This window comes from Acanthochromis polyacanthus, chromosome 2, assembly GCF_021347895.1.
Source record: "Acanthochromis polyacanthus isolate Apoly-LR-REF ecotype Palm Island chromosome 2, KAUST_Apoly_ChrSc, whole genome shotgun sequence".
NCBI classification, from domain to species: domain Eukaryota; kingdom Metazoa; phylum Chordata; class Actinopteri; family Pomacentridae; genus Acanthochromis; species Acanthochromis polyacanthus.
Genome location: NC_067114.1, coordinates 44,431,090 through 44,456,680, shown reverse-complemented (window position 1 = coordinate 44,456,680; position 25,591 = coordinate 44,431,090). Strand labels below are relative to the sequence as shown.

Below are 25,591 nucleotides of genomic sequence, written 5' to 3'. Positions count from 1 at the left end.
GCGCCGCCTTCCTGCCGGAGTGCGTCACTACCGCGGGAGCCGAGAACAGACAGAAAAAGATGGCGGATCTCAGGAAAATCTGTCCTGAGTCTTTGCCCTGCCGTGTCAACTATTCGCGAAAAACGGCGTTTCAGGGGAAGCTTTTCATCCTTCTCTGCATACTTATAGTGGACTCCGGCGGAGCTACGACACACTGGGTTGTCACGGAGGATGGGAAGATCCAACAACAAGTATGACAGTTAGCTCATTGACCTGCTAACGCGTACGTGAGGTGGCTAGCTCGGGAAGCTAACAATTTTCCTTAGCATTAACCAGTATGTTTCGTTGTTTACTAACGTGATTGTTGTGTTTATTCCAACTCAACACTGCTCGTTTTGCAGTCGTCGGTAGCGTTGCGCATAAAGAGAAACTACTGTTGGCATTAAGGTGCATTTTGTTTGGCTAAAGCTCCTAGCCTAATCAAACTAGTTAACTTAACGCTGCCTTATCTATGTGTTTGACAGGTCGAGTTCAAAATGAGCAAATAATTTCAGTCCTTTGTAAACGTCTGCCTCAAAATTATAATAAATAAATAAGCCAGGTGTAACGTCAGTGTCGGTTAGTGCCAGCTGCCAACAAACTGCTGCTCTCTTTAATGAAGAAACCCCGTGTTTATGTGTCAGTGCTTGACTAGAAAAAGCTGCACATCTGAAATAGTAAAGTTAGATAAATCGAGCTTTAAGATGCTATCACGTCTGTTGATTAGACTGCCGCCTGAATCTGTTTTGCATTGAGTGAGACTAGAAAAGCATGCCACTGTTTTCGTTTCAGGTGGACTCTCCTTTGAATCTGAAACATCCACACGATGTTGTAATCTTTATGAGACAAGAGACCCGTGTTAACTACCTCAAGAAGCTGGAGGTGTGTAGATTACACTTGTTCCGTTTGAATTTTGACAAACAACCGTTAGCAGTAACACATCCTGTCACTGCAGTATTCATTACTTTGCGTTACATGCTCTGTCAAGTGTCAAACTCTTGTTTTTCCCAGTCCTCACTGTTTTTCTGTCCCTGGTAATTGTTGAGCAGAAGCAGCTAGTGGCCCAGAAGATCCATATTGAGGAGAATGAGGACAGAGATACAGGTCTGGAGCAGAGACATTACAAAGAGGATGCAGACTGTGTAATGGCGAAGGTTCCACTGGGAGACCTGGATCTGTACGACGGCACTTATATCTCCTTGGAAAGCAAAGACATCAGGTGAGCTGTAAATAAAACATGCCAACATTTTTGTTTTAATTTATATGTTGTTGTGAGAGCACACGCTATACACTCTGTTCCAGTTCCTGCAGGTGTCTTTCGACAAGATTTTTGTGCAGATTTGTGATATAATTGCCACGTTAAAGTAATTTTTTTCTCCTCCTTGCAGCCCTGAAGACTACGTGGATTCTCGGTCTGCTTTGCCTCCAGATCTAGAAAAGCCTGACTGTGCCAAATTGTTTGAGCTACCTTATAGTATCCATGCTTTCCAGCATCTCAGGGTGAGTAGAGGCTGAATTTGTCAATTGATGGGGTGATTCACAATAATGAGGTGCATCTAGCTCTCTTTTTCATCAGTAATTGAAAGTTTTGTTAAAATGAATCTGATGTAAGTGTATGTATTTAAGATGGGAAGGTTTATTTTTCACGTGTCCATAAGCGTGATGTAAATTTTGTCATCTGTACTGACTGTATGCAATGAAAACACACATAAAATTACTGCTCTTTTTAAGCAGAGGCTGTGCAAGGACATTTGCCTTTTATAATTCATCTTTTAAAGAGCTGTAATTGAATTACTTTGATTTGTTTAGTGGCACCCACACACTGTGCGAAGTTCTAAATTTTCCAGAAATCCTTGCGCTACGTCTGCCCAAGTGAGCTTTGGGACAGGAAGGCAATAAATTCCACCTGCAGACTTTTGCATAGCATTTGGCACACCTCAGGAGTTATTACTTGCGCGGTGCTACAGCTGAATCTGTAACAAGCTGCTGTATCCTGTAAAAAGCCACAGCCAGCTTTTAAAAAACATCCACGAGTGCCCTTTGTTTGAATGCAAAGACTATGAGTTGGCCTTAATATTGTTTCTTTTCTTTCAAGGTATGTTTTGGCCTGTTGTTGGTTTTATTAGACAGTTAATGTAGAGAGGCAGACAGGAAAGTAGGGAGAAGAATGGGGGGAAATCTGCAGCAAAGGGCCATGAGCTGGAATCGAATCCAGGCCGCTGCATTGGGGACTACAGCCCCTGTTTATGGGTTGCCTTCTTAACCAGATGAGCTACCTGGGTGCCCTTAGTTTTATTTCTAAACGTGCTGCAGTACAGTTCTTGTTTAAATATGCTTTCAGCCATTTTTATTCATCAAATATAAGCATACTGTTGAATTTAATCTTTAGTTTGGCAGAGCTGACATGCTTTTCTGCAGCAGTGCGCTGTTTACAATTTCACTGGAAAATAAATATGTGGCTCACATAAAGTAGTCACAAGCTTACATGTACTGATTATCAAGATGTACTTGCACAGTATGGATGTAACTGTCATCATTTGTTAGCGCCTGTGCAGATTTGTCCTGTTAATTAGCGCACTAACGGCTAAAGCAGTCGCATCTAGATCAGTTTCGGTTACATGGTTACCGAAGCATCAAGAGCAAGTAAAGCAAGTGTTGTAATTATCCTTTGTAATGACCCCAAGAGCTTAATGGAAAAGGCAATCTAAAGACCCAGAGTGTAATCAGCTGCGCGTCAATACATTTAATCTGAATAGCTCAGAACTATCCTTCCTTTTTGTTGCAGTTTTTCAACCTTAGATATTGTATGATATTTAAAGGTACATTTCCCTCAGAGCCATATATCCAGACATATGTATTCAGTGACCATTTTAGCAATAGAAAATGTCTCTATGGAGATCTGCAAGCGGCTGTAATCTGTGTCTCTGGATCTCGAGAACAGCTTTTCTCTTAAGGGTTCAGTTCGAGTACAACAACATGATTTTAGAAACGGGGCCCTCGGGGAAAGATTAAAAGGAATTGTTGTTTTATGGGGCAAGAAATAAATGAATAAAGTTGATATTTTGGGATGCCCAGATTCCTTCACTGCATTTCTTTGAGCCATGCACGAATTGCCTGTCGGGTTAGCTCAGTGTGGGTGGTCACCGCCGCATCATATTTGTTTTCTATGCAGCGACAGAAGACAGTATGTGCTTTGGAATTTGGTATGGTGTTTGTCTAGTTGAGTATTTCCCTCAGTCTTGGTGCTTGTGTGCTGCTTTTTGCGTGCACAACATAGATTTCAGCCTTTGTGTTTGACCTGCTGAATTTCCATGTGGTTAACTCCCACCTTTTGTCTATTCTAGGGTGTGCAGGAGAGGGCAAACTTGACCTCTCCGATTCTTTCTAAGGAGGATCCCATTTTTAGTTCATTGTCTCATAAGCTGGGTCACAGTGTCGACGAAGTGGGCCATCGCATCCATCAAGGCTTACTGAGGGTAAGGTCCCTGTAAACTGTACAAATAGCTGTGGTGTGTTCTGTGGAATGTGTGCAGAAGAAAAAACGAGAAGAGGGTTTTTATTTTATAGAAATAATTACTAGTGCAGAGCTGTGTCTTTGGAGTTTTGTGTACATATGCATGTGGGTGTATTTATCTACTTGTCAGTCAGCATCAGAAATGTGTGCAGCTAATACACCTATATTTAAAACTGCACACATTTCTGATGGGTTTATGACAACAAAGTATTTGTCACTGTCAGTACAAGCCCAGACACATTCAGCGCTTCAGCGAGTGAGCTCCTTTTCCACTGCGTTCCACAGAGGCCTAATGATCAGCAATTAATCTTTCGAAGACATAAGAAAACATGACTTTACGGTTCTGTGTTGCAGAATTCGTCATCCTGGGTGCTGTACAACATGGCGTCGTTTTACTGGCGTATGAAGAACGAGCCTCAGAGGGCGGTGGACTGTGTGGTTCGTGCACTACATTTCTCCCCGAGGTACGGTCAGCCCGGTCGGGAGGCTTTCTGCACTATTGTCCTGTTTTTATTGCGCGAGTTCCCTCACAGGTGTGCTTGTGTGTTCTCACAGGCAGCATAAGGATGTAGCTCTGGTCAACATGGCCAACATCCTGCACCGCGCCCATTTCTCAGCAGACGCTGCCATCCTCGCCCACGCCGCCCTCGACCTTACCTCAGACCTCTTCACCAGCCACTACACCTTAGGCAACATTTATGCTGTGAGTTGAAAAGAAGTCTTTCCAATGCGGTGAAACTTGTGTCTTTACACCTCAGGCTTAACATCTAGTCGATAGGTTTTGTTTTCTGATTTTAGCTGTACTGTACACTCTACAAATAGAATTATTTTCTTTGACTTTTAGGGTCTATTATTGAAAACAGTTTGAAGCAAAATTATCCAGTGAACTTCACTGTCAAATAGATTCATTTTAAGAGAAATGTTTATCCTCTTTTTTTTACTGTCAACTTGTTCTTACAAACAAATTCAAACTCCTAGATGTTGGTAAGAAAAAAAAAATAGGTAATTAGGAGACTAGTACAGAGTTTTTGTTCCTGTTGTCTCTCTACTACCACCAGTGTTTCCTACAGAATGAAGTTCTTGTGCTTTCAGTAGCTAATAGGGTGCGGTGGGTATTTGCATGCAGAACGAGGAACACCCAGGCTTTCTCGAATTAATTATTAAATAATGCAAATGCCGTCTATAAGGAAGTAATGCTAACAGGCGGCCACTGTTAAATATGTGCCAGCAGGGATGATCGAGTTAGCACAAATCAGCCATAAAGAGTCCGTAGATGAGCCCAAATTCCAGTGTAGCAATAATCCAAATGATATGCATGTTTGTTGTTCCAGAGAAAACAAATAGGCCAGGTTCACGCCACATTAAGACGGCTTCTCTGTACCTTTGGTCCAGACAATAAAGGCTAGTTAGCAGCTACAAGCCAGGGTTGGGTAGTATAAACACGTTTTTCATACCACAGTGAGGCCTTCTTTAGTCTGATTCAGCTTTGAGTGTAAGCTTTTTTCATATTTCCCTTCTTGTTTTCAAAATAATCCACCAGACTACGGGAAATACCAACAGCCACTTCTTTTAGTGCAGTTTATCGCACTGAAAATTTCAAGTTTTGCGGAGAATTTGGATCGTGCAGTTCAGTGGCTTGGCTGTTTTTCAGTAAGTTTGTCTGTGATTGACTTAAAGAAATAAAACAACCCACGGTGTTTTTCCCTCTATAGCAGAATGATAATGAAGTGCAGCAGACCATTCTCTAATTCTGCAGAATGCAACAAGCAAGACTATAAATCTGAAAAGAGCAGCACAAAGAGTCTTCCATGTTTGCTAATAACCTAATAAGAGTTGGGTCCTGAGATTGACAGCAGTGTGAAGAGCATAGATAGACAGACTTATCACAGTTAACTTGAATCTGTGCAGAGGCATTTATGTTACAAAAAAATCATGAGTTTGATTCTGTTTAGAGGTTCAGCCAGCCATGCTTTCTATGGGGAAAAGCCAAAAATAGTCCTTCCTCCTGTACATGCTCTGATTGCGAGTGTGCACAGAGAGCAGGGAGTGTTACTGACTTTTTAAAATTTACTATCAGTGTTTTTGAGAGAGAGAGAGAGAGAGAGCAACTCAACTATGAAATCCTTTAAAAATCCATATCGATGGCTGTCATGACCCACCACCACAAATACGTCCAGGATTGTCCCTTTGGACTCGTGAAAAGTAAAAATAATAAACGATAAAATGGGCTGCCAGATATACTTTGGCAACTGTTAATCTACCTGGGCAGCCTGCCTAAGTCAAGTCTGTGTGTGGGAAACACTGACCTACTCCAACTTTCTGCTGCTGTATCTCCTGTTGAGGCAGTAGCTCAGAGGAGAAACGTGTTTATCGGTGAAAGTTTTTGCTATCTCAATGTGCGGTTGAGTTTCAGAGAGAGACGGAGCCATCAGCAACATCTCTTCTTATTGGTCAATATTTAAGGAAAATGCTGTTTCGATTGTTCAGCGCATCGCCAGCCAAGACTTGTAAAAGAACTGCTCTGGTTGCCAGGGGACTTAATTAAATCACCAGCATTTTACCAAGCTCGTTTATATATAGCTCTTCTGTTGGAGTCCCCAGAGCTTTATGCCAATGTGTACTGCTTTGTGCATATTTTTAGTCTGTTTATTGTTTGTGGTGTTGTCACAGCTTGATTTCTACATGAAACAAATGAGAGTTTGACCTCTGCCGTGTCCGTGCTCTTTATTCTCCTCCTCTTCTGTTGCTGTCCGAGCAGATGCTTGGGGAATACAACCACTCGGTGCTGTGCTACGAGCAGGCACTGCAGGCCCAGCCAGGCTTTGAGCAGGCCCTGAGGAGGAAACACGCTGTGCTCTGTCAGCAAAAGCTGGAGCAGCGCCTGGAAGCCCAGCACAGGTAGGCAAGCACTCGAAACACACGCTCCTGCGCTTCAATTTTTTTCCCCGGGAGTTACCCTGTAGTGCACACAAAATCAAAATATTACATAAAGGTAAGATTCACTGTCGTACCAAGACCTCACCAAGCTGGGAGACGCAAATAAGAAACTGTGAGCTGCTGTTTTCTCTTTCTTTTTCTTCACAAATGGGCTTGTAAGCTGATAAGCAGTTTAGAATACCTGGAGCTGTGATTGGCTAGCTTCGGTTTTCATGAAGAGAAATGGTGCAAACAGTATAGAAGTAAGGAGAAAGATACCCAGAGCTGACACAGCACAGACAGGATTTTTTTCTTTTTTTGCAGATATCCAGCTATGCACGTCTGCCAGCTGTCCTTTATTTCCCTTCCTCATCTTTTTCCTGTATTTATAGATCCCTGCAGCGGACTCTGAATGAGCTGAAGGAGTACCAGAAGCAGCACGACCACTACCTTCGCCAGCAGGAGGCACTGGACAAACACAAGCTGCTGCAGGAGGAGCAGATCCTGCGCAACATTATCCACGAAACCCAGATGGCCAAAGAAGCCCAACTTGGTAGGATGCCACGCACAGTAGCTAGACCAGAACATGATGGGACAATTGTGCAAGTAGTGTAATCCCATAATTCAGCTGATTGCTTCTGTCTTCTAGGATTGTTTCTACAGTATATTAAATTCTTTCCTGAAGTTAATTGGTTTAGCTGCTCGAGAAGTAACTTGGCGACTTGTGCTGGTTGTGATATTCTATACTAGACGAGAGCGTGAAGGGATGTCTATCAGTTCCAAGAAGTTTATATATTGGCTACACAAAGCAGAAGTTGCATTGCTGTGGAGGTAAATGTGACTGAATGGAACTTGTGAGGAAGCGAGGTTTTGCACAAGATGCTGTCTTCTTATTCTAGCTTTAATCTTCATGCGTTTTGGTTGATTCTGCAGCGTTGTTCAGCAGCTGAGTGTTGTGGGTGATGTGTGTTTCAGGGAACCATCAGATGTGTCGGCTGGGTCAACAGCAGCGTAGCCTCTACTGCCCCTTTGACCTGCCGGTGCGCTATCACCGGGGCGATCTGTTTGAACACGTCCACTACGTCCAAGTGAGTTTCTTCAATGCAGGACAAACGGTACCAGCCAAGTATTTGGACACGTCTACTCAATGAAGGGGTTTTCTTTATTTCTACCGCGTTCTTTTCTTTCCTCCAAGGCAACGCTGCATCTCGCTTCGGTTTCACTTCCTCTGTTCCTGCTTTTTTATAGTTTGGAGAGGAGGTGTCAGTGGCAACCAGTGTGGCACTCGTATCAGAGCGCAACTCCAACCAGACAGCAGCGAACCCCCAGCTCCATCCCTCTGTGTCCGGGGACCAGGACCCTGCTGCTGCCCTGTGGGGCAACCAGGATTACACACAGGCAAGAAACCGAAGCAGTAATTCACATTGTACAGCAACTGTAGAGAAACTGCTGCATTACAACTGAAAACAATGAAGAACACAAAAGTATTTTACCAATTAAGTAGCCATAATTACAGTTTTGGAAACGATTATTAGACCTGCTGTCTACACAACAGACCGTCAACTTTGGGAATTTAGTTTGAATTTTAGTTTATTCATTTTATTTAGTTTATTCAGTTTCATTGTAGTTGAGCAACCTTTCTTTGCATCACGGACCGGTTTCAAGCAAGACAATTTTCTACAGACTGGTCATTGCGCACATAACAAATAATAATTTAACCCGTCGCGCTTCAGTGTCCCGCCCGCGGTACACTTTGAGATCTGCATAAGCAATTTGCTAAATGTCTGAAACTGCAAACGCGATTATACAAACACTATACGCCGATGGAACGCTTAGATTCTCATGAATCCGCCGGTATAAACCACTTTCAGATGTGATTACCACAGCGGGTAATATAAACACATTTGTCCGACAAAAACGAATATTCATCCATCCGTTCTCTATACACGGCTTCAACGCACACAGCGCGACTCACATTTCCGGGTTCATTATTACACACAGATGAAAATAATTCACAAAAACGGCCATAATCCAACCTTTTACATCCAGATGACACAAGCCAGTAAACTATTTTGTCCAAAACTTGTCCTGAAGTCGGTATAAAATCCACGAATCGGTCGTTTTCAAGGAAATACACCTCGCAATGCGCGTCCAATGTTCCCTGTGAGAGAGGGACTGGCCAACCACCTTTAAATTCGCAAAACAGCTTTTCATTACAACACACATGAAGGAACAGGCAGAAAACTGAGGTCACAGCAGTCCAGTAATTATTTCCAGAGCTGTATAGTAATTGAAAGCTCTCTAATTCCTGGAAAGTGTCTCGCTTACCTGTAAACTCACGATAACCTGAATATTAGACCATGGGGTTGTTTTGAAGAATCAGAGTTACTAACTCTGAGTGTGTTTTTGCTTCAGGACATCCAGAGGGTGTTGTGGCCTCAGAGGGCCGACTGTGACCGCGAATATCCAAGTGTTCCTGCTGCTCACCTGCTACCAACTTACTACCTTCCGCCTGAAACACAGGGCCTCAGGTCAGTGTGCATTTTGTGGGTACATATATGTTCTTCAGAATTATCCTCTGAACTGCAGAATACCTAAAAGCAGAGAGTATAAATTTGAGGGTAAATGTGAACGCTTATACTTCCAGAAACTGACTTGTTCAACCTATCTAACCGTGTTTCCTCAGCCCAGTGGCAGCTCTCCTCTATGGAAGCAGCTCTCCTTCCCTGACAGCAGCTTTACCAGACTGTAGTCCCGTCCCCCAGCCATATCCAGCCCTGCTGCCGGCCTCACTAGACTGGCCACTGGAAGAAAAGGAGCTGCCAGACCCATTTGCCTCCCAGGTACCTGTCTTCCTGTTTATTTATGTGCGTGAGGAACAGATATTTGCATAAGAAAATGAGAACCATGAATGAATTCCATGTGCAGTCTGTTTGCAGCTGTAAACATACTTTTACTCGGTGTGTTTGTGTGCGTGCAGGAGAAAATGAAATCATGAATGTCGCTGTGTTTGTTTGCAGATACTGCAGTTACGCAGCGGAGGATGGACTCTGGAGCAAATCGGCCACAGAATAGCTGAAGCTGTGAAACAAGTAAGAGAGATGCTCACTCCTCTGCTTTTGTAGCGCTGTAATCTATCTCACTACCCGGTGTAAAAATACTGAAAAGCCCAAATGGAACACGAGAGCTGACACTCTCTGACCTTCTTTAAGTTTTACGCATCTCAAATTTGATTTCTATCATTCTCTCTCAAGCCATTTGTTTGTAGAGGTAAGAGATATTTGTTTCCATACGCAGGACTCTATGCCACGCTGGCAGGTCTACAACGAGGCTGCTTTATTTTGGAGGGCCAAAGGCAACGGCAGCCGAGCCCTGCAGTTCCTACGCCAAGCGTTGAGCTTGACTCCGCCTTCCCATCGCCATCTGCCCCTCACCAATGCTGCTAACCTGCTGCTGCACCACGGCTTGACCACCAACGCACAAACGCTGCTGGAGCACGCGTTGGCAGTCAATGCATCAGAGGTAAAGACTGGGACTTTAACGCCGTCTTTTCGATGAATTGATTCCAGAACAAATTACGCAGTAAAAAGTAATCACACCTTTCTCACTTCCCTAATTTCTGACACACTGGTAACACTGATGCACACACTACAGCAGCCCAGTAGGTGGCGGTAATGAACCTAAAGTCTGTTTGCCAGCTGTGAAGAAGATGCACAGAAGACACTGAGTAATGTAAAGAAAGTTTGGTGAACGGTGAAGGAAGACGAGACCACATCGAGCTTGTTGGGCAGAAGGTTTTCCCTTAAAAATCTTCCCAATGTCAGCTTAGATGAATGCGTGGTTGTGTGCAAGTTGCACAAGAGTTTTGTTATCACTGCAGCACTTCAAGCCGACGGTATCGCCTCAATGCAAAACATGTTGCTGTTAGCTCCAGAGCTAATGTAGCTACAACAGTCCTGGTACCGACAAACAGTGCAGCCATCCCATAATAGACCATTTTAGAAGACATTGAAAGTGCCTGAGTTTTCAGAAAGTCTTAAAATGTTGAATATAATCACTGTAATTGCACTTTGAGTTTGCAGTAATCTGTGAATGTAGCAGACAGATGAAAAATGCAGATAAATAGAAATGAAACAAAAAATTTTGTTGTTTAAGTTCATGTATATGTCTATTCAGTAATTCAGTCATCAAACAAAATATATTTAAACTGAAAAACTTTGCTTATTGTGTCAAATGTTGCTATTTGCCTCTTGACCAGGTCGTTATCGAAAATGAGAACTAGTTCTCAACTAATTTGCCTGGTTAAATCAATAATAAATTTGACAATGCGATTAATTAATTGTGAATCTCTAATTAATTAGATTAATTTTTAATCACATCCACCACTAGTAAAGACACAAACCTGCAGGGTTTTATCATTTTAGAGTTGAACTGTAATGATTCTACAGCGTACAGTAAGTTTACCTGTGCTTTAAACTTGTATTAGTTGACACGAATAACTAGCATGTCAACACTCATTAACAAACTTGATCCTAATGTACTTGCATCAGTTATGATCTAATAAGGCCAGTGGGGTCATCTTACTCTTCTTGTGCTCTTCCTGGATGCAAAAATAGAAACTTATGCCTGAGAATGAATGAAAAACATTTCTATTTCTACCATTTTACCACAAAATATTACACTAAATTAAAGGTCTAAAGTCATTATCAGCTGTTCTAGTTCAGATAATACTAGTTAAGCAACATTTTAATGCCTCGTCATGCACAAACCTTGCTGACTAAATGCGATTTTTAATGGCCACACGTACACTTTCCAGCGGTATATTGCACTGTCTCACAGAAGCATTCATCATCTCTTGGTGCTTCCAGGAACATATGAATTCAGCCTTCTCCTGTGGCCTGCACGTCCCTCCACAAATAGCACCTTGGGAAAATTTAAAGCAAGAATGTGTGCCCAAAAAAAAAAAAAAGTGCAGGATCTGCAAGATGCGATCGAGTCAGCATGGACTAAAATCAATAAGGAACATTTCCAACATCTTGTTAAATCAAGCCTCGAACAAAACAGGGAGTCGTAGAGCTAAAAGGGGGTGTGTGCATGCAGTGAATGCTGATGATGCACCGATCCGGGAACCACAGGTAGAATAACCTGGTAAAGTGTCTAGTCAGGGATGTCAAACTTATCTTAGTTCAGGTTCCAAGTTGATGTCAAGTGGGCCGGAACAGTAAATCACAGCATAATAACCACAACTCCAGTTTTTTTCCGTTGATTTAGTTCAAAAACTTTCTGAAAATGTTCACATTTAAGAAATTATCTTTTTACTAAAGATCATGAACAACCTGAAATGTCTTAAGAAAAAAAGTTCAATTTCAACAACATTATGCAACTTACAGATCACAGTTTATCTGCAAAAAGACAAAAAATGTTTAGTCACAGGTACTTGGATCCAAATGATATAGTGTTTTCCTTTATGATCAAAACAACAAGTCAGACAAAAAGCAACAAAAGCAAGACAAAAGATTACAAAAAAGAGACAAAATTGCAAAAATGAGACACAAAAAGACAAAAGTGAGAAACAAAATGACAAAAAATGAGATGAACAACATGAAACAAATCAAAAGATTGATAAAAAAACTAATAAAGCAACAATAGACAAAAACAAGACAAAATATTACACAAATGACACCAAAAAATTAAAAAAGGAAATGAAAAGAACGCACAAAATGACAAAAGTAAGAAACAAAATGACAAAAAATGAGATGAACAACACGAAACAAAACAAAAGAGACAAAGATTGATAAATTAACTAATAAAGCAACAATAAATAGACAAAAACAAAATATTACACAAATGACACCAAAAAATTAAAAAAGGAAACGAAAAGAACGCACGAAATGACAAAAATGAGAAACAAAATGACAAAAAATGAGATGAACAACACGAAACAAAACAAAAGGGACAAAAAGATTGATAATTTAACCCTTTAAGCTTCAGTGTACTGCCGGCGGTACACCTACTAATTTGCATAGGAATTTCAGGAATGTCCGACGGCTGCAAACACGATTATACAAACACTATACGCCGATGGAAAGCTTAGATTCTCATGAATCCGCCGGTATAAACCACTTTCAGATGCGATTACCACAGCGGGTGAGAAAAACACATTTGTCCGACAAAAACAAATATTCATCCATCCGTTCTCTATACACGGCTTCAAAGCACACAGCGCGACTCACATTTCCGGGTTTATTATTACACACAAAAAAAAAGATTCCACAAAAAACGGCCATAATCCAACCTTTTACATCAGATGACACAAGCCAGTAAACTATTTTGTCCAAAACATGTCCTGAAGTCGGTATAAAATCCCCGAATCGGTCGTTTTCAAGGAAATGCACCTCCCGATGCGCGTCCAATATTCCCCGTATTTTTCGTAATTTTTTTTATTTAAAAATAGAATATTAGCGATTTTTTGTACTGAAAACGGCTGGAATTGACTGAAGCTTAAAGGGTTAACTAATAAAGCGACAATAAATAGACAAAAACAAAACAAAATATTACACAAATGACACCAAAAAATTAAAAAAGGAAACGAAAAGAACGCATAAAATGACAAAAATGAGAAACAAAATGACAAAAAATGAGATGAACAACACGAAACAAAACAAAGGGACAAAAAGATTGATCAAAAAACTAATAAAGCGACAAAAACAAGACAAAAAAAGACAAAAAAGGAAACAAAAAGACAAAAATAGCCAAACAACACAAGCGAGACAAAAAACCCCACAAAATGACAAAAACATGAGACGAACGACAAAAATCAGACAAGAAAAGGCAAAAAACAACAAAAACAAGACACAAAATGACAAAAGAACATTCAACAATAAAGTATTTTTCTTTATGATCAAAACACCTTGTCTAGAAATTATTTTAAGTTTATAATTTACAGTTTGCAGTTAATGTCGTCTCTGTAAATTTTACCCTTTACAAAGTCGTCCTGCGGGCCGTATTGGACCCTCTGGAGGGCCGGTTTTGGCCCACGGTTCACATGTTTGACACCGCTGGTCTAAGTAATGACAATATATTAATATTTGCCTCCCTTCATTTACCACAAACTGCAGAAATGCTTTGTTCTTTTATCTGGTAAAGCTCACCTGTGCTGCTTTGTTTGGTCTTCCTCCCCCAGCCTCACGCCCTGCTCAGCCTGGTCAGCGTGCACTTGGCCCAGGGCAACGTGACGGGCGCTCTGGCCTTGTTCCGCCACATCCTGGGGACGGCCCTTTCCTCCTCCTCCTTCGCCTCCTTCGCCGGCTGCCAACAGTGTCGCGCCAGCCTCCCTCTGCTGCGTTGCCTCCAGTTCTACCCCTTCCTGTACAATCTGTCGCAGCGACAGCCCTGCTCAGGTGAGTAAATCAAACGCACACAGGATGAATTTACTGCATATTTGTGTCCATTTGTAGGTTATTTTTTGAGATTTCAGATAGTATTGCTACCTGAGCTGATTCAGAACACCAGCAGTGAGGTTATTTAAAGAAGGATTTGCATTAAAAATAAGATGTCATGTTTTGGGGTCCAAAATTCTACACAGGGAGAGATTGAAGTCTTCTGAAGCTTTCTAATAGCTTCTAATAATCGGTTAATCTCTCCATCTTAAACAAAAACTGAAATCTGAGCTGTTTGTCACACAGGTTGACAGAATGGAAGAACGACTCCTTGGCCTATATTTGCTCCATAAAGCAGTTCACATTTGATGTATTTCATATTATATATTGGCGAATTTGTGGGCAGCTACTCAGTCAAGGTGTCCTTGGTCAATACACTAAACCCCAATTTGCTCCTGACTGCAGGAGAGCATCTTTTTAGTAATTCTGCTACCATCGGGCACTGAAAAGCACAACGTAAAGTAAAAAAAAAAAAAAACACTATGTAAGTTTGCTGTTTTCCATTTTAATTTGCTTTTATGATTTCAGTGTTGTTCATAATACACCAAAATGCAATTAAGCCGAATCTGTCACCCTATAAATTAGTTGAATTTTATCGAAAACATTAAGAATTTCCACTCATGTTTAATGAAAGAATGTTTGTTCTACTCTGCAAATAAGATAAGATAAGCTTTAGTGATTCTTCTCTGGGAAATTTACATGTTACAGCAGTTAGATAGCCTAGCCCAGCTCTGAAGACACAAGGGTCTAGTTACCCTCCATAAGGCTCGAGGTTGGATTCTCCTAAAACTGGTGGACGAATCACCATGAAGTGTAGAGTCAGAAGGCGGGCGTAACTAAGTGACGACAGAGGCGCGACGATTCTGACAGAAACAACCGGAAACAACTAGCCTAGCCGTGCTAGACAACCCACGGCAACAAATTTAATTCTCTGCCAGGGTCGACAACAAAAACGACAACAGTCGTTGAGCTCCATTAACACCAACTCTGAATAATCTTTCTGTTAACATGTCAGTAATATACTTGAGCTTCACCCATTGACTGTATAAAGAAGGCTTCACCGAACTCCCGCATCCTCTGATTTCCGGCGCTCTAGGAACTACGTCAGCCTATTCGTTGCGCTGATTGGTTGTATACCTACCCAATTGCTGCAGAGTGATTTTAAAGACAACCTTTTAGCCCGCCTCCCTCCCTGTCGAGAGTTCCTAGACCCTTGTGTCTTCAGAGCTGGGTCTAGCACGGCAAGGCTAGCAGTTAGATACAGATGAGGCTGTAAGAACAGGACGAGAATTACTAAAGTATAATAAATGTATAATAAAGACAATATGCAAAGCAAGATGAATATATATATATATATATATATATATATATGTATGGATATGTACCATTATGGTATGATTTACTGCATATCATTTATTAGTAATTGATGCCTCTAAATTATTCCTCTGCTGTCTTTTTTTAGTCACCTCTCAAGCCAATTTTTCAAAGCCTGCTAATATTTATTTTTGTGTTGTCCGACTAAACGGATAATTAGCCACGGTCCCTACACTCACAAAACCTCCACATTGTCCCCTCGAAGCTGCAAGAGCTGCTGTGAAAAAAACGAGCCGTATCCTTCAGATGTGAACACAGAAAACTGCACCTTTCCTTTATTCATATGAGTGGGAGAGAAGAGAAAAGTGCTTTGAAGTGGAGAAATTTTGCCACTCAATAATTTAAGCAGCAGAAAATAGCTGATGCCAAATTTAGAAGGGACTATATTTTTACTCTGTAAAGCTAAATATTGCTCCCATAAAGTACACCAAGTACATGAGGTCATGAGCACTTACAAAACACACACACACTCCCACCTTAAGTTTGGGCAAAGGTTGAAATACACACACACACAATAAACTTTTAGCATATTGGATTCTGTGATGGCTGCAGCTGTGCCCACATTCTTGATCTTTTCGGGGTTTACTGCAGTAAAATATGTGGCAATAATATCTTTTTAGTGGTTGTAGAGGAACATATCACATAGATTAACAGTCTTGCTCAAATATGAAAAATGACATTTATTGCCTCCTTTTGCTTCTTCTGTTTGATGTGTCCAAGCTGTGCTACATGCGAAGCGAGCCCAGCATGTAAACACTTAAACACACCGTCAAAATGAGCATCTACACAGTAGGACCGGCTTAATGTGAAATATGTAACGGAAAGTGACCTTCCACAAGAAATCCACACCTCAGGCTTATTGTGATTTTTATAATTAATGCGTAAACAATTGCAATAAACGCACCAGTGCATCAAAAAGGACCATACACTGCTGCAACAATCGCATGAGTTTCCAAGTTGAAGAAGATCTGAGGTTTGCCAGAGTCAGTCCGTGGAGTCAGCAGAGTGTAAAGACATCAAAACGGAAAGGACTGATTTGCTTGTTTCAAGAAACAAACACAGTTATCTAATTAAATACCAAATGAAACTTTCTGTCCTGGAAGGAATTGCAAAATCTGTCATGCTTCGGTCACATTCATGCTAATTTAGACAGTTCTGTCTGTTATTTTAAAGTGAAGAGGGATTTTTCTCTAAAAGTGTAACTTAAATACACAGAGATGAGTTTTTCAAGGTTTAATTAATGACCAGAGTGGAACTGTAGGAGCCAATTAATGCTTAATTCAATAAAGAAGAACCAATCTTTGTCTAGTCAGATATTCCAGCTGGAAAATTAAGTTTTCTGACCGTTAAGGTGGCAAGTTGCTGCACTCGTTGCTGTATTTCTGTAATTATTTGATCAGAGCATCATAAATATCATCTTCAGGTGTTGACTCAGCCTCTATATCAGGGACTTTAACTTTACTATCCAACCTTCCCCAGTAACTTATCTACAATGAAATTACGAGTATGTGTGAAGAAAGTGTGGATTTTCTTTTTTTCTTGGTTAACATTTCTGTCAAATGTCTTTTTTTAAAAATGATTTGTATTCGTGTGATTTTTTTTTTTTTTTTTATCGATCATTTGAGCGTGAGTGCGTTTCTCTGAATGCATGAGCAGCAATAATTGAACCTAAATTTGTGTTGAAACCAGACGGCGCCGCCTGCGTGGCTGAGGATGAGCTTGGCATACAGCTGGAGGAATGGGAGGGCAGTGAAGAGAAGCAGGATGCACCAGCCCTGTCTGCCATGGAGGACACCCTGCTCTTTGAGAGTAAGAATCAGAATTAATGACGCCCTCATTGGCAATAAAAAACAGTCACGAAATAGTTAAGATCCAAAGAAATCATTCAGAAATTCAAAAAAATGTGTGCTCTATCCACCACAAACGCACACGATAATGAAATACTTCCTACTTTTTCCTCGGTGTCTGGAGCTGAATCTACTTTATTAACTCAGTGATGTCCTGTAATAGTATAACATAATATTTTCTCTCAAAATGTAATTAACAACTATCTGCATGAGTCTCATGTGTCAGTTGACTTAATTTCTACTCTAATAAAATGAGTCTGATCAGGTTGCTCCAGTCGCTCAGCCTCGCTTTAAACTTACTCACTTCCTATCTCTTCTTCCCACCCTGCAGAGGTGATCTTGGACAGTAATGGCTCCGGTGAGGCAGCTGGACAGCAGCAGGCGTCTCCGTCCGCCTCCGGAGCTCCTAAGATGACGGCTTCCTTCGGAGAAGGAGGAGTGGAGAAGGAGGAGGAGTGGCAGCTGAAGGAGGACCTGATGGGAGCATTCGAGGGAGCGCTGGACGTCGGAGGGAAGCGAGGGGACCTGAGAGGCATCCGGGTGCTGAAGAACGACCGGGTGATGGGGGCCCGAGCCGGCAGCGGGCCTTGTTTTGGAAACTGTGAGGACGACGAGGGAGCAGAGTGGGTGAGTGTGGAAGCTCATTATTCTGATAACAGAAATGAGTTCAACCCTCTGATCCCCAAAACAAACTGCTGCTAAAACTACCTCATATGTCAGGAAAGAAGCTGCAGAATGGGAAGAATCGTTGAGACTTTTTAACAGCTTACAGGTCAAATTTTTCAACTTTCAAGTGGCCCCTTGAACTACTTATACTTTATTTAGCATTCTGTGTTTATACGTACATCTTATCCTAACTATGCATCTGTGACATGCCAAAGCCAAACAGTGTGATCTTTCATCTAAATCACTTTAGTCTACATGTCTCACTGACAAAAAATGCCCAGAATAAAGAGCTTTTTCTGACCAGATTCTATAAAAATTAAAAATCCTGCACTCCTCAAGACATTTGAGAAGCAATGACTGATGATCAGTGGACTTATAAACACGTTTAAGGACTTTTCGGCTGAACTAAAGGCTGTGCTTTCATAGAGCACATAGAAATGTTAGCAGTAAAATATCTCTGTTATGTAGAGCTACAGTCCCCCCCCCCCCCTAGTATTGGTATTAACTGTAGGGACTTCATAACTGTTGTGCATGTTGATTCCAGATTGTTACATATTTTTGTCAAACATATAATCCAATAAATTCAGCTTTTATTTTCTTGCAGTACACAAAAGAAAGTGAAAGCTGAATTTCTTGGAATATTTTGAGTTCCCTTTACTTCTAGCCGTAGTTGTGGCGTTTCTGTAAAGATGCAGGACTTGAATTGCCATAAAAATGGAGCAGAAACCGTTCGGGGTTCGGACGACTCGGTAATAATCACCAAACCTTGTCGTACGTGGGTAGGACTGTGGGGCTGAAGTGCTTCTTGTCGTCGTCTCCAGATCACTTTCCAGGTGAAGCGGGTCAGGAAGGCGAAGGTGGACGGGTCAGAAAGTGTTTCCATCTCTGACGACGGCCAGAACGGGGAGTCGCTGTCTGCAGGTCATTCTGTGCTGGAGATCAGCGGTCCGACTATCCCGTCACCAGGTCCTTCAGGTACCACACACTCCTACAGTTTACTTCCTGACAGCATGAACAGAGAACGAGCGGCTGAGTGAGACGTGTTTGTGTTTTTTTGGGCAGGTCGCTGGAGAGACTACACAAGTCTAGGTTGGCCAGGACCAGAGGAGTGTCAGCGGACCCGGAGGGTGGACCTCACCACTGTAGCTAGCACCTGGTTGGCTGTTTCTGCCAAGAACATTGAGTAAGTCTGTCAGGCATTTTTGTTATCTTACATCTAACAAATCCAAGTTAAAAGTGTGTCTGTGCCTCTTATTGCTGAATCAATTAAATTCCTGCAAGGTAAACAATAAACATCGGGAACAGTAAAAAACAAAAGGAAAAAAGAAAGCATTGCTGCCTCATTACCGAGCGTACCAACAACTGAAATTCAGTGAAGATAGTTTCTGGTCTTTTATGTTCCCATCGCTGCTTTCTTTCAGCATCACAGAGCACATAGACTTCGCCACTCCGCTCCAGGAGCCAGCGGCCGAACCTTTATGCAACGCCAACCTCGCTGCCAGCATGCACACCCTGGACCACCTGGCTGGGGTGGCCAACCGTGGCGCCATCCACTACACCGGGGAGAGCCAACTGCGTGAGGTAGGCCGAGGCGGGAGCAACAGATTACCAGAATTCAAATGCAGAATGTGGGATTCCAGTAACGGGATTGCAGCAAAAATACGCAGAATCACGTCAGAACTAATGTGGAAGGGTATTGTTCTCATTCAGAAGAGTTTCAGCTCCATACATGCACTTCCATAAAGGATGCCTGTTAAATTTTAAAAGTAAGAACTTAAATTAGAACTACAAAACAAGTAGTTAAATTTAATAGAGTGCAGAATCAGAGGTTAAGAACTTGTAACAAATGTAGATGATGCATGCTCAAGAACAGGATTTGGTTTGATTTTGATTTGAAAATCACTGTTTTGTTTTACAGAAAAAATGTTCTATTTGACTCTGAGGCTGCTATTATTATTTTTATTCGATAATCAGCACAACTCCACCTTTTAGCTAACAGTGTTTCTTCTTTTTCTAACCCACAGGTTCTGCAGAACCTCGGTAAAGATAAGTTCTCCCCCCAGTCCTTTGAGCAGGTTGGCACACGGATTGCTAAAGTTCTAGAGAAGGTACGTGGTTCCCGACAGTTTAAGAGAAATGTTTCCGTTAAAACAATTAGTCTGGAATGCACTGCAGCAAAGAATTTTTGTATATTCTCGATCCAGGCAGATCTATTTCCCACTTGGAGTGTAGATCCAATTTTTTGTTGTATTTTTTTGCAGCAGCTGCTCACCATGCACCAGTGAACTGCAATTATAATATCAATGTTTATGTACAGTACATGTTTGCAGATTGCGTCACACTTTATTATCCCCCGCCTCCACAAAGTGGAAAAGGGGGATATTGGTTTGACCGCCGTCCGTCCGTCCGTGCTTCCGTGCCTCCGTCCGTGCTTCCGTCCGTCCGTCCGTCCGTGCGTGCGTGCTTCCGTGCATGCGTCCGTGCGTCCATGTGTCCGTCCGTCCGTCCGTGTATCCGTCCATGCCTCCGTCTGTCCGTCCGTCCGTCCGACATGAAGGGGGCAGCTTTTCGCAGAAACTATTACAGCTAGGATGACCAAATTTAGTGTGTAGCTTCACACCATGGACACCTTGATCAAGTTCGAAAATGAGACCTGTGCGATAATATTTAACAGAGTTATGGCCCTTGATCACTATTTTGGATATAGACATCACGTGTGGCGGGGGATATTGATGACCATGTCGTCTTGTTTAGAAATACGTTAAGTTTTGCAAGCATTTGCTCATTAGCCAACTCTGTGAAGCTGTTCTGAAGCCACAATTTAATCACTCCTGCTGGTTCAGTCTGCCTTGTCTGAGCTTTACGAAGTATCTCTTCAGGCTTTCTTTGAATAATCACAAACAATAAAGACAAAGTGAAGGCAAGAGCACCTTTTAGACTTTTATGTCTATTCAACAAGGTTGGATTGATGTGGGAGACAGCTGTTTCACGTTAGCCTGTGTAGCATTAGCGAACCAAACCTTGATCTGTTCTCATAACAGTGGTGTTCAATACATTTGCAATAGATGTTCTGAAATACCACAGCCTCTTTAAAAACCCTGTGAGCATTTTTTGTGTATCCACTAGAATATATGCTATTTTGTTAGTTTTCTACTTGCGTACAATCTGTTGAAATACCACTGATTTGTCCAGTAATATTATTTTTCTGCTGCTTTGCGTTGTCTTTGCTGCTGTAACACTGCAAATCTTCACACTGTGGGACTCGTAAAGGGTTATATTATCTTTTTTTTTAATTAAAATTGATGAAATAGTAAAACGACGACACAGCTTCAGAGTGTGTCATTAACACCCAGCTGTTTTCACACCTGGCTGCCACACTAGTAACACTCTGCCTGTTAAGTCTTAGTTCCACCTTTCATTCCTCTCTTTTCTACCCTCCAAACCTGCAGAATCAGACGTCCTGGGTGTTATCCAGCATGGCCGCTCTGTACTGGAGGGTGAAAGGTCAGGGCAAGAGAGCCATCGACTGCCTGCGACAGGCGCTCAACTACGCCCCCCATCACATGAAGGTAAGTCAGACACCAACACTTAACACGTGGAAATAATCTTTGATCTGTGTTCTCTGTATCCTTGTGTTATTTTTGTTGTATATTCAGTGTGTTTACCTCACCTATGTAATTTATAGTTGTGTTTTCTTGCTTTCTTACTGTCACTTTGCTGCTGTAAAGGATATTCTTTTCTATTAACATATCTGGTTGTGTTTTGTAATTTGAAAACGTATAATGTGCACTTCTTTATACTCATGTACAGTATTACAATTTATGTTCATAGATCACCTGTAACACATGCAGTATGGCTGAAGCTTGTTTTTATGTCTTCATACAGGACTTCTTCCTTGACCTATCTTTTTCTGATTCCGAGTATTTTTTTCCCTCTTGAACGTAGGACGTGCCGCTCATCAGCCTGGCCAACATCTTCCAGAACGCCCGGCTCTGGGAGGACGCCCTCACAGTTGCCCGCATGGCCGTAGAAATCGCCCCGCACTTCGTGGTGAACCACTTCACCCTCGCCAACGTCTACATAGCGATGGTACGACAACACGCTCAGTCGTTGTGTCTTCAGCCACCAGGGGGGATTGTTTAGTAAAATTTAGGAAGTCCTCCTTTGCACAGCATGCCTTGTCTGTTAAAGGTTGCATGAACTGGAATACTTTACTTACAGCTATCAGAGAAAGCTTCATCTTTGTCTGTTTTAGGAGACAGTGTAAGGCATGGCTGATTAACAATCCAACTTGTAAACACTGAGAAAATCAGGCACTTTTACTACAAGCTCTTTATGACAGGACCTGCCTCGACTCGACTCGGTTTAGGTCATTTACCTTTACAGTTAGTTCACCTCATTGTGGGTGGAGTCGTCATAGCACGGTGGCCTGGAAGTCCCTTAACGTCTTTTGTGTGCGGCACAAACGCAGCACATCAGACATGAATGGTGTACTTGCTGCTCAGTCTATGGCTTTTTGTTTGCCATGAAGAGCAATGTGCACCGTTGCTGTTGCCAGTTTTTTTTTTTAAGTGACGTGTTTGGTTTTCGTGAAGGAGTCTCTCTCGTGTGTCGTCACTCCCTGTCCAATCAGAGGCCTGCACTCTGTAGACGTCACATTATTGGCTCCACTCAGCTCTCTTGGAACCCCAGCAGAGTAGGTGCTAAAATAGTAGCTGGTACCAGATGCTACGTCCTAATGGTGAACCTCACAAACCAAGTCGAGCCGAGTAGGTGCTAGTGGAAAAGCCCCAATAGAATTTCCAATTAATTTGAGCATGTTTTCGGATTGTGGGAGGAAGACCGAGAACCCGTAGAAAACCCACACATGCACAGGGAGAACATGCAAACTCCATGCAGAAAGATCCCAGGAATTCAGGAGCGTGAACCAGCCATCTTCTCCATGAAAGAGTGATCCAAGTGTCTTTATTTTTGTCCCGTCGACAGGAGGAGTTTGAGAAAGCCATGCGCTGGTACGAGTCCACCCTGAAGCTGCAGCCGGAGTTCGCCCCCGCCAAAGACCGACTGAGAACCATCCAGTGTTACCTGCTCACCAAGAGGGAACGCCGTCAGCCCTGAAACACTCGACCAGAGCGCCCGGCGACCACGCACACATCAGATAAACGCTCAGACACGCGCACACTCATCTCAATACCACACACAGCAGCAAGGTAAAGGTGTAAGAAACTTGAACGTGGTGAGGTGTCAAGGTTCATATCTAGCTCAATCTAGGTCCTTTGTATTTCATTTCTTCGAGGTCTAACCCACCCCCAAGAAATTAGGCTACAACTGTAGATGATCTCGCCCAGAAGCTTGTGTTTCAAACGCTGGACCTTTTGTTATCGAACAGTTAAGAACAGTCACGGTTTGCATAACTTGCAAAAACAAAAAAAGGGAAGGGGAAGTGAAAAACTGAGAAATGTTCTCAAGTTTCTGCTAATTCTAAAGCAATGTTTTAATTTCAGTTTCTGGTAATTGGAAGAATCTCTTCTGCTCTTGAAGACATTTTAACATTCTGCTTTGAGTAGGTGGCTTTCAAAATAAAAGCAGGACATTGTTCTCAAGGACGGTAACAGACTGAAGCGGTGCCATGTTTTAATGTAACTTAATCAGGGGATTTTAATTAAAAAGGACGCGATAAACAGTATTTACTGTTTTTATTTTTTTTGCTGAGATGGTAAGGAATGAGCTTCTCAACTCGGAGGTTAAACGAGTTTGAATTGAGCAACAAACGATATTTCTGCTTCTTAAAACGGATGGGAATTCTCAGATATTGCACTTTTATTTTGTTTTGTTTTTCTATATCATTCCTATTTATATGGGACCTGCAAACTGTTTGATTTTTGTTTTGTTTTTGCGCCACGCTAATTTAAATACGAAAGAGAGTAAAATGAAAAATATGCTATTACATTTGCTTCTTAACTTATGGAAATCATGAGGCAGAAAAAATGGATTTACCATTGACCATCTATAAGAAAAAAATAATAAATCTAAAGAGGAATCTGTATTAAATGTACAGTATTAAAGGCAGTGTGTGGATTTCACTTTGTTTCTCTGCATCACTTCTTTGTGTGTTTGGATCCTGGAGACGAAATTAAACCGTAGACGTTCTAGTATTCTGTATAATAATAATATTACTATCATAAACTCACTGCATGTTTTTTTTATAGGTAAACATTTTCAAACTGGCCTACAGGTGGCACTGTCTGACTTTTTATCAGCCTTCTCTGTATAATGGCCCCTGTTGAATGCAGATTTGATGATTAAAGACAAAACTTTCAGCATAGCTTAGAATATTTCACATATTTAGGACAAACAGCCACGCCATCTTATCTGTAATAAATGATTTATGGCTTGTATATTTAATGCTGTAGCTCCATTATCCAGCCCAAACACATAAATATTCATATATTTTCTACGTATTTTGTCATTCTAGCTTGATATTTTCTAAAACGAGTGCAGATATTTGTGATATTTGTCGTTAAGATCATATATTTTACATCAAATATGACGTTTTAACATTTGCACATTTGACTCGGTGAGATAAATGCCTCTTCTCCGCAGTGTTTCTGGAATAATCCGTGTTGTTGTTTTGCTTTAAATGCACCTTAATGTCGATGTGAGGCACAGTAACAGCAGCTCAGAGCCAGGGGGAATCAAATAAGAGTCAATTTTAGTTGTTGCAAGTCGTCACATTACATTTAAGATACCGAAAGCAAAATAATTTCGCAATTTTTTGAGTGAATACATTTTCTATTTTGCTCAAGTCACCAAAAACTACACAAACAAGTCCTCCTTAAGATAATTAATGAACAGTTTTGGATCTTAGACTGCACAGAAAGTGACAACAGTGTAGATTTCTTTAGTGAGTGCATATTACTGAAATAAAATGAGTGATGAAGTTCAGCATATATTACCAAAAAAACCTCTTTGTAAATCATTTTAATTCAGCTTAATTTCACTCTGTTGTCCCTTCATCTATTATTTCACAATCAGTAGGTTTAATCGTCATGTTTTTTTGCAAGTAGATTGCTTGTTTTGCTGATAAAATGATGAGAAATGGCTGTCATTACTCCATAATTCACATAATAAGTCAAAAACTTACAAAATTCTGCAGAGAAACCCGACAAATCCTGGATTCCTTTCAAGAAAGCGTTTGGCAGCAGCGGGAAGAAAGAAGAAAACATAAAAACACAAGGTAAGAGGTGCACCTGTATTTGTTTCTGTGGTAAAATGTTGAGTTTGTGATCATATATAAGGAGGAAATATTCAAAAATGCTTCAGTTAAAGGTGCTTTAAGGCGTCCAATCCTTGATTATTTTTCTTTTTTCCTGAGAACTTACATTTAACTGAAGCATTGAGGAAAATACTCACATTTAATGTAAATTTTGGCTTAAAAAAGAACTTTGATGAATAATTATGGACCAAAATTGCTGCCAGATTTCTTTTTTAAATAAAAATTAGCTGCAAAAACTTCTCTCCATCTACAGAAATAACTGGAGCTAACGGTTAATGTTTGTGATTGTAGACGGAAACAAAATTGAATCATTTTATTAGAAGCTTGTACAGTTTGCTAACCGTAAACCTGAAATTGATAATAATTAGCCTTCTTAAAAAAAAGCAATGCATTTGAGTGACAAATTAAATCCTTTCAATTCAGAGCTGTTTATCAATCTATAATTTAGTGAATGCAGCGCTGAGCAGCGATGGAACGGCGCATCGTCATAGTATCCGTGTGAAACAGCGTTTTTTTTTCTTGTCTTTTTTCTCCCCCCCAC

At 41.3% G+C, this 25,591-nt stretch overlaps 1 protein-coding gene across 1 annotated transcript; it reads left to right on the top strand.

The window, feature by feature from the left end:
- Positions 1 to 27: 27 nt before the first annotated feature.
- On the top strand, positions 28 to 23,857 carry ttc17 (tetratricopeptide repeat domain 17). Its single transcript, XM_022206110.2, has 25 exons — positions 28 to 230; positions 811 to 900; positions 1,068 to 1,237; positions 1,407 to 1,518; positions 3,363 to 3,494; positions 3,887 to 3,996; positions 4,088 to 4,235; positions 6,291 to 6,430; positions 6,841 to 7,001; positions 7,424 to 7,536; positions 7,697 to 7,846; positions 8,864 to 8,979; positions 9,135 to 9,291; positions 9,469 to 9,540; positions 9,746 to 9,970; positions 13,632 to 13,848; positions 16,951 to 17,070; positions 17,440 to 17,735; positions 18,596 to 18,749; positions 18,837 to 18,957; positions 19,196 to 19,355; positions 19,799 to 19,882; positions 21,224 to 21,343; positions 21,720 to 21,863; positions 22,761 to 23,857. Exons 1-25 carry the CDS (start codon positions 60 to 62, stop codon positions 22,890 to 22,892), a joined length of 3,615 nt encoding a protein of 1,204 aa, XP_022061802.1. The 5' UTR covers positions 28 to 59; the 3' UTR covers positions 22,893 to 23,857.
- Positions 23,858 to 25,591: the final 1,734 nt, after the last annotated feature.

What these genes read in the sequence shown, in the direction of transcription:
- ttc17 (XM_022206110.2), top strand. Translation starts at nt 60, where the DNA reads ATGGCGGATCTCAGGAAAATCTGTCCTGAGTCTTTGCCCTGCCGTGTC. An exon ending in TCCATCAAGGCTTACTGAGG is followed by an intron (nt 3,495 to 3,886) that starts GTAAGGTCCCTG and finishes TCTGTGTTGCAG; the next exon opens with AATTCGTCATCCTGGGTGCT. An exon ending in CCTTAGGCAACATTTATGCT is followed by an intron (nt 4,236 to 6,290) that starts GTGAGTTGAAAA and finishes CTGTCCGAGCAG; the next exon opens with ATGCTTGGGGAATACAACCA.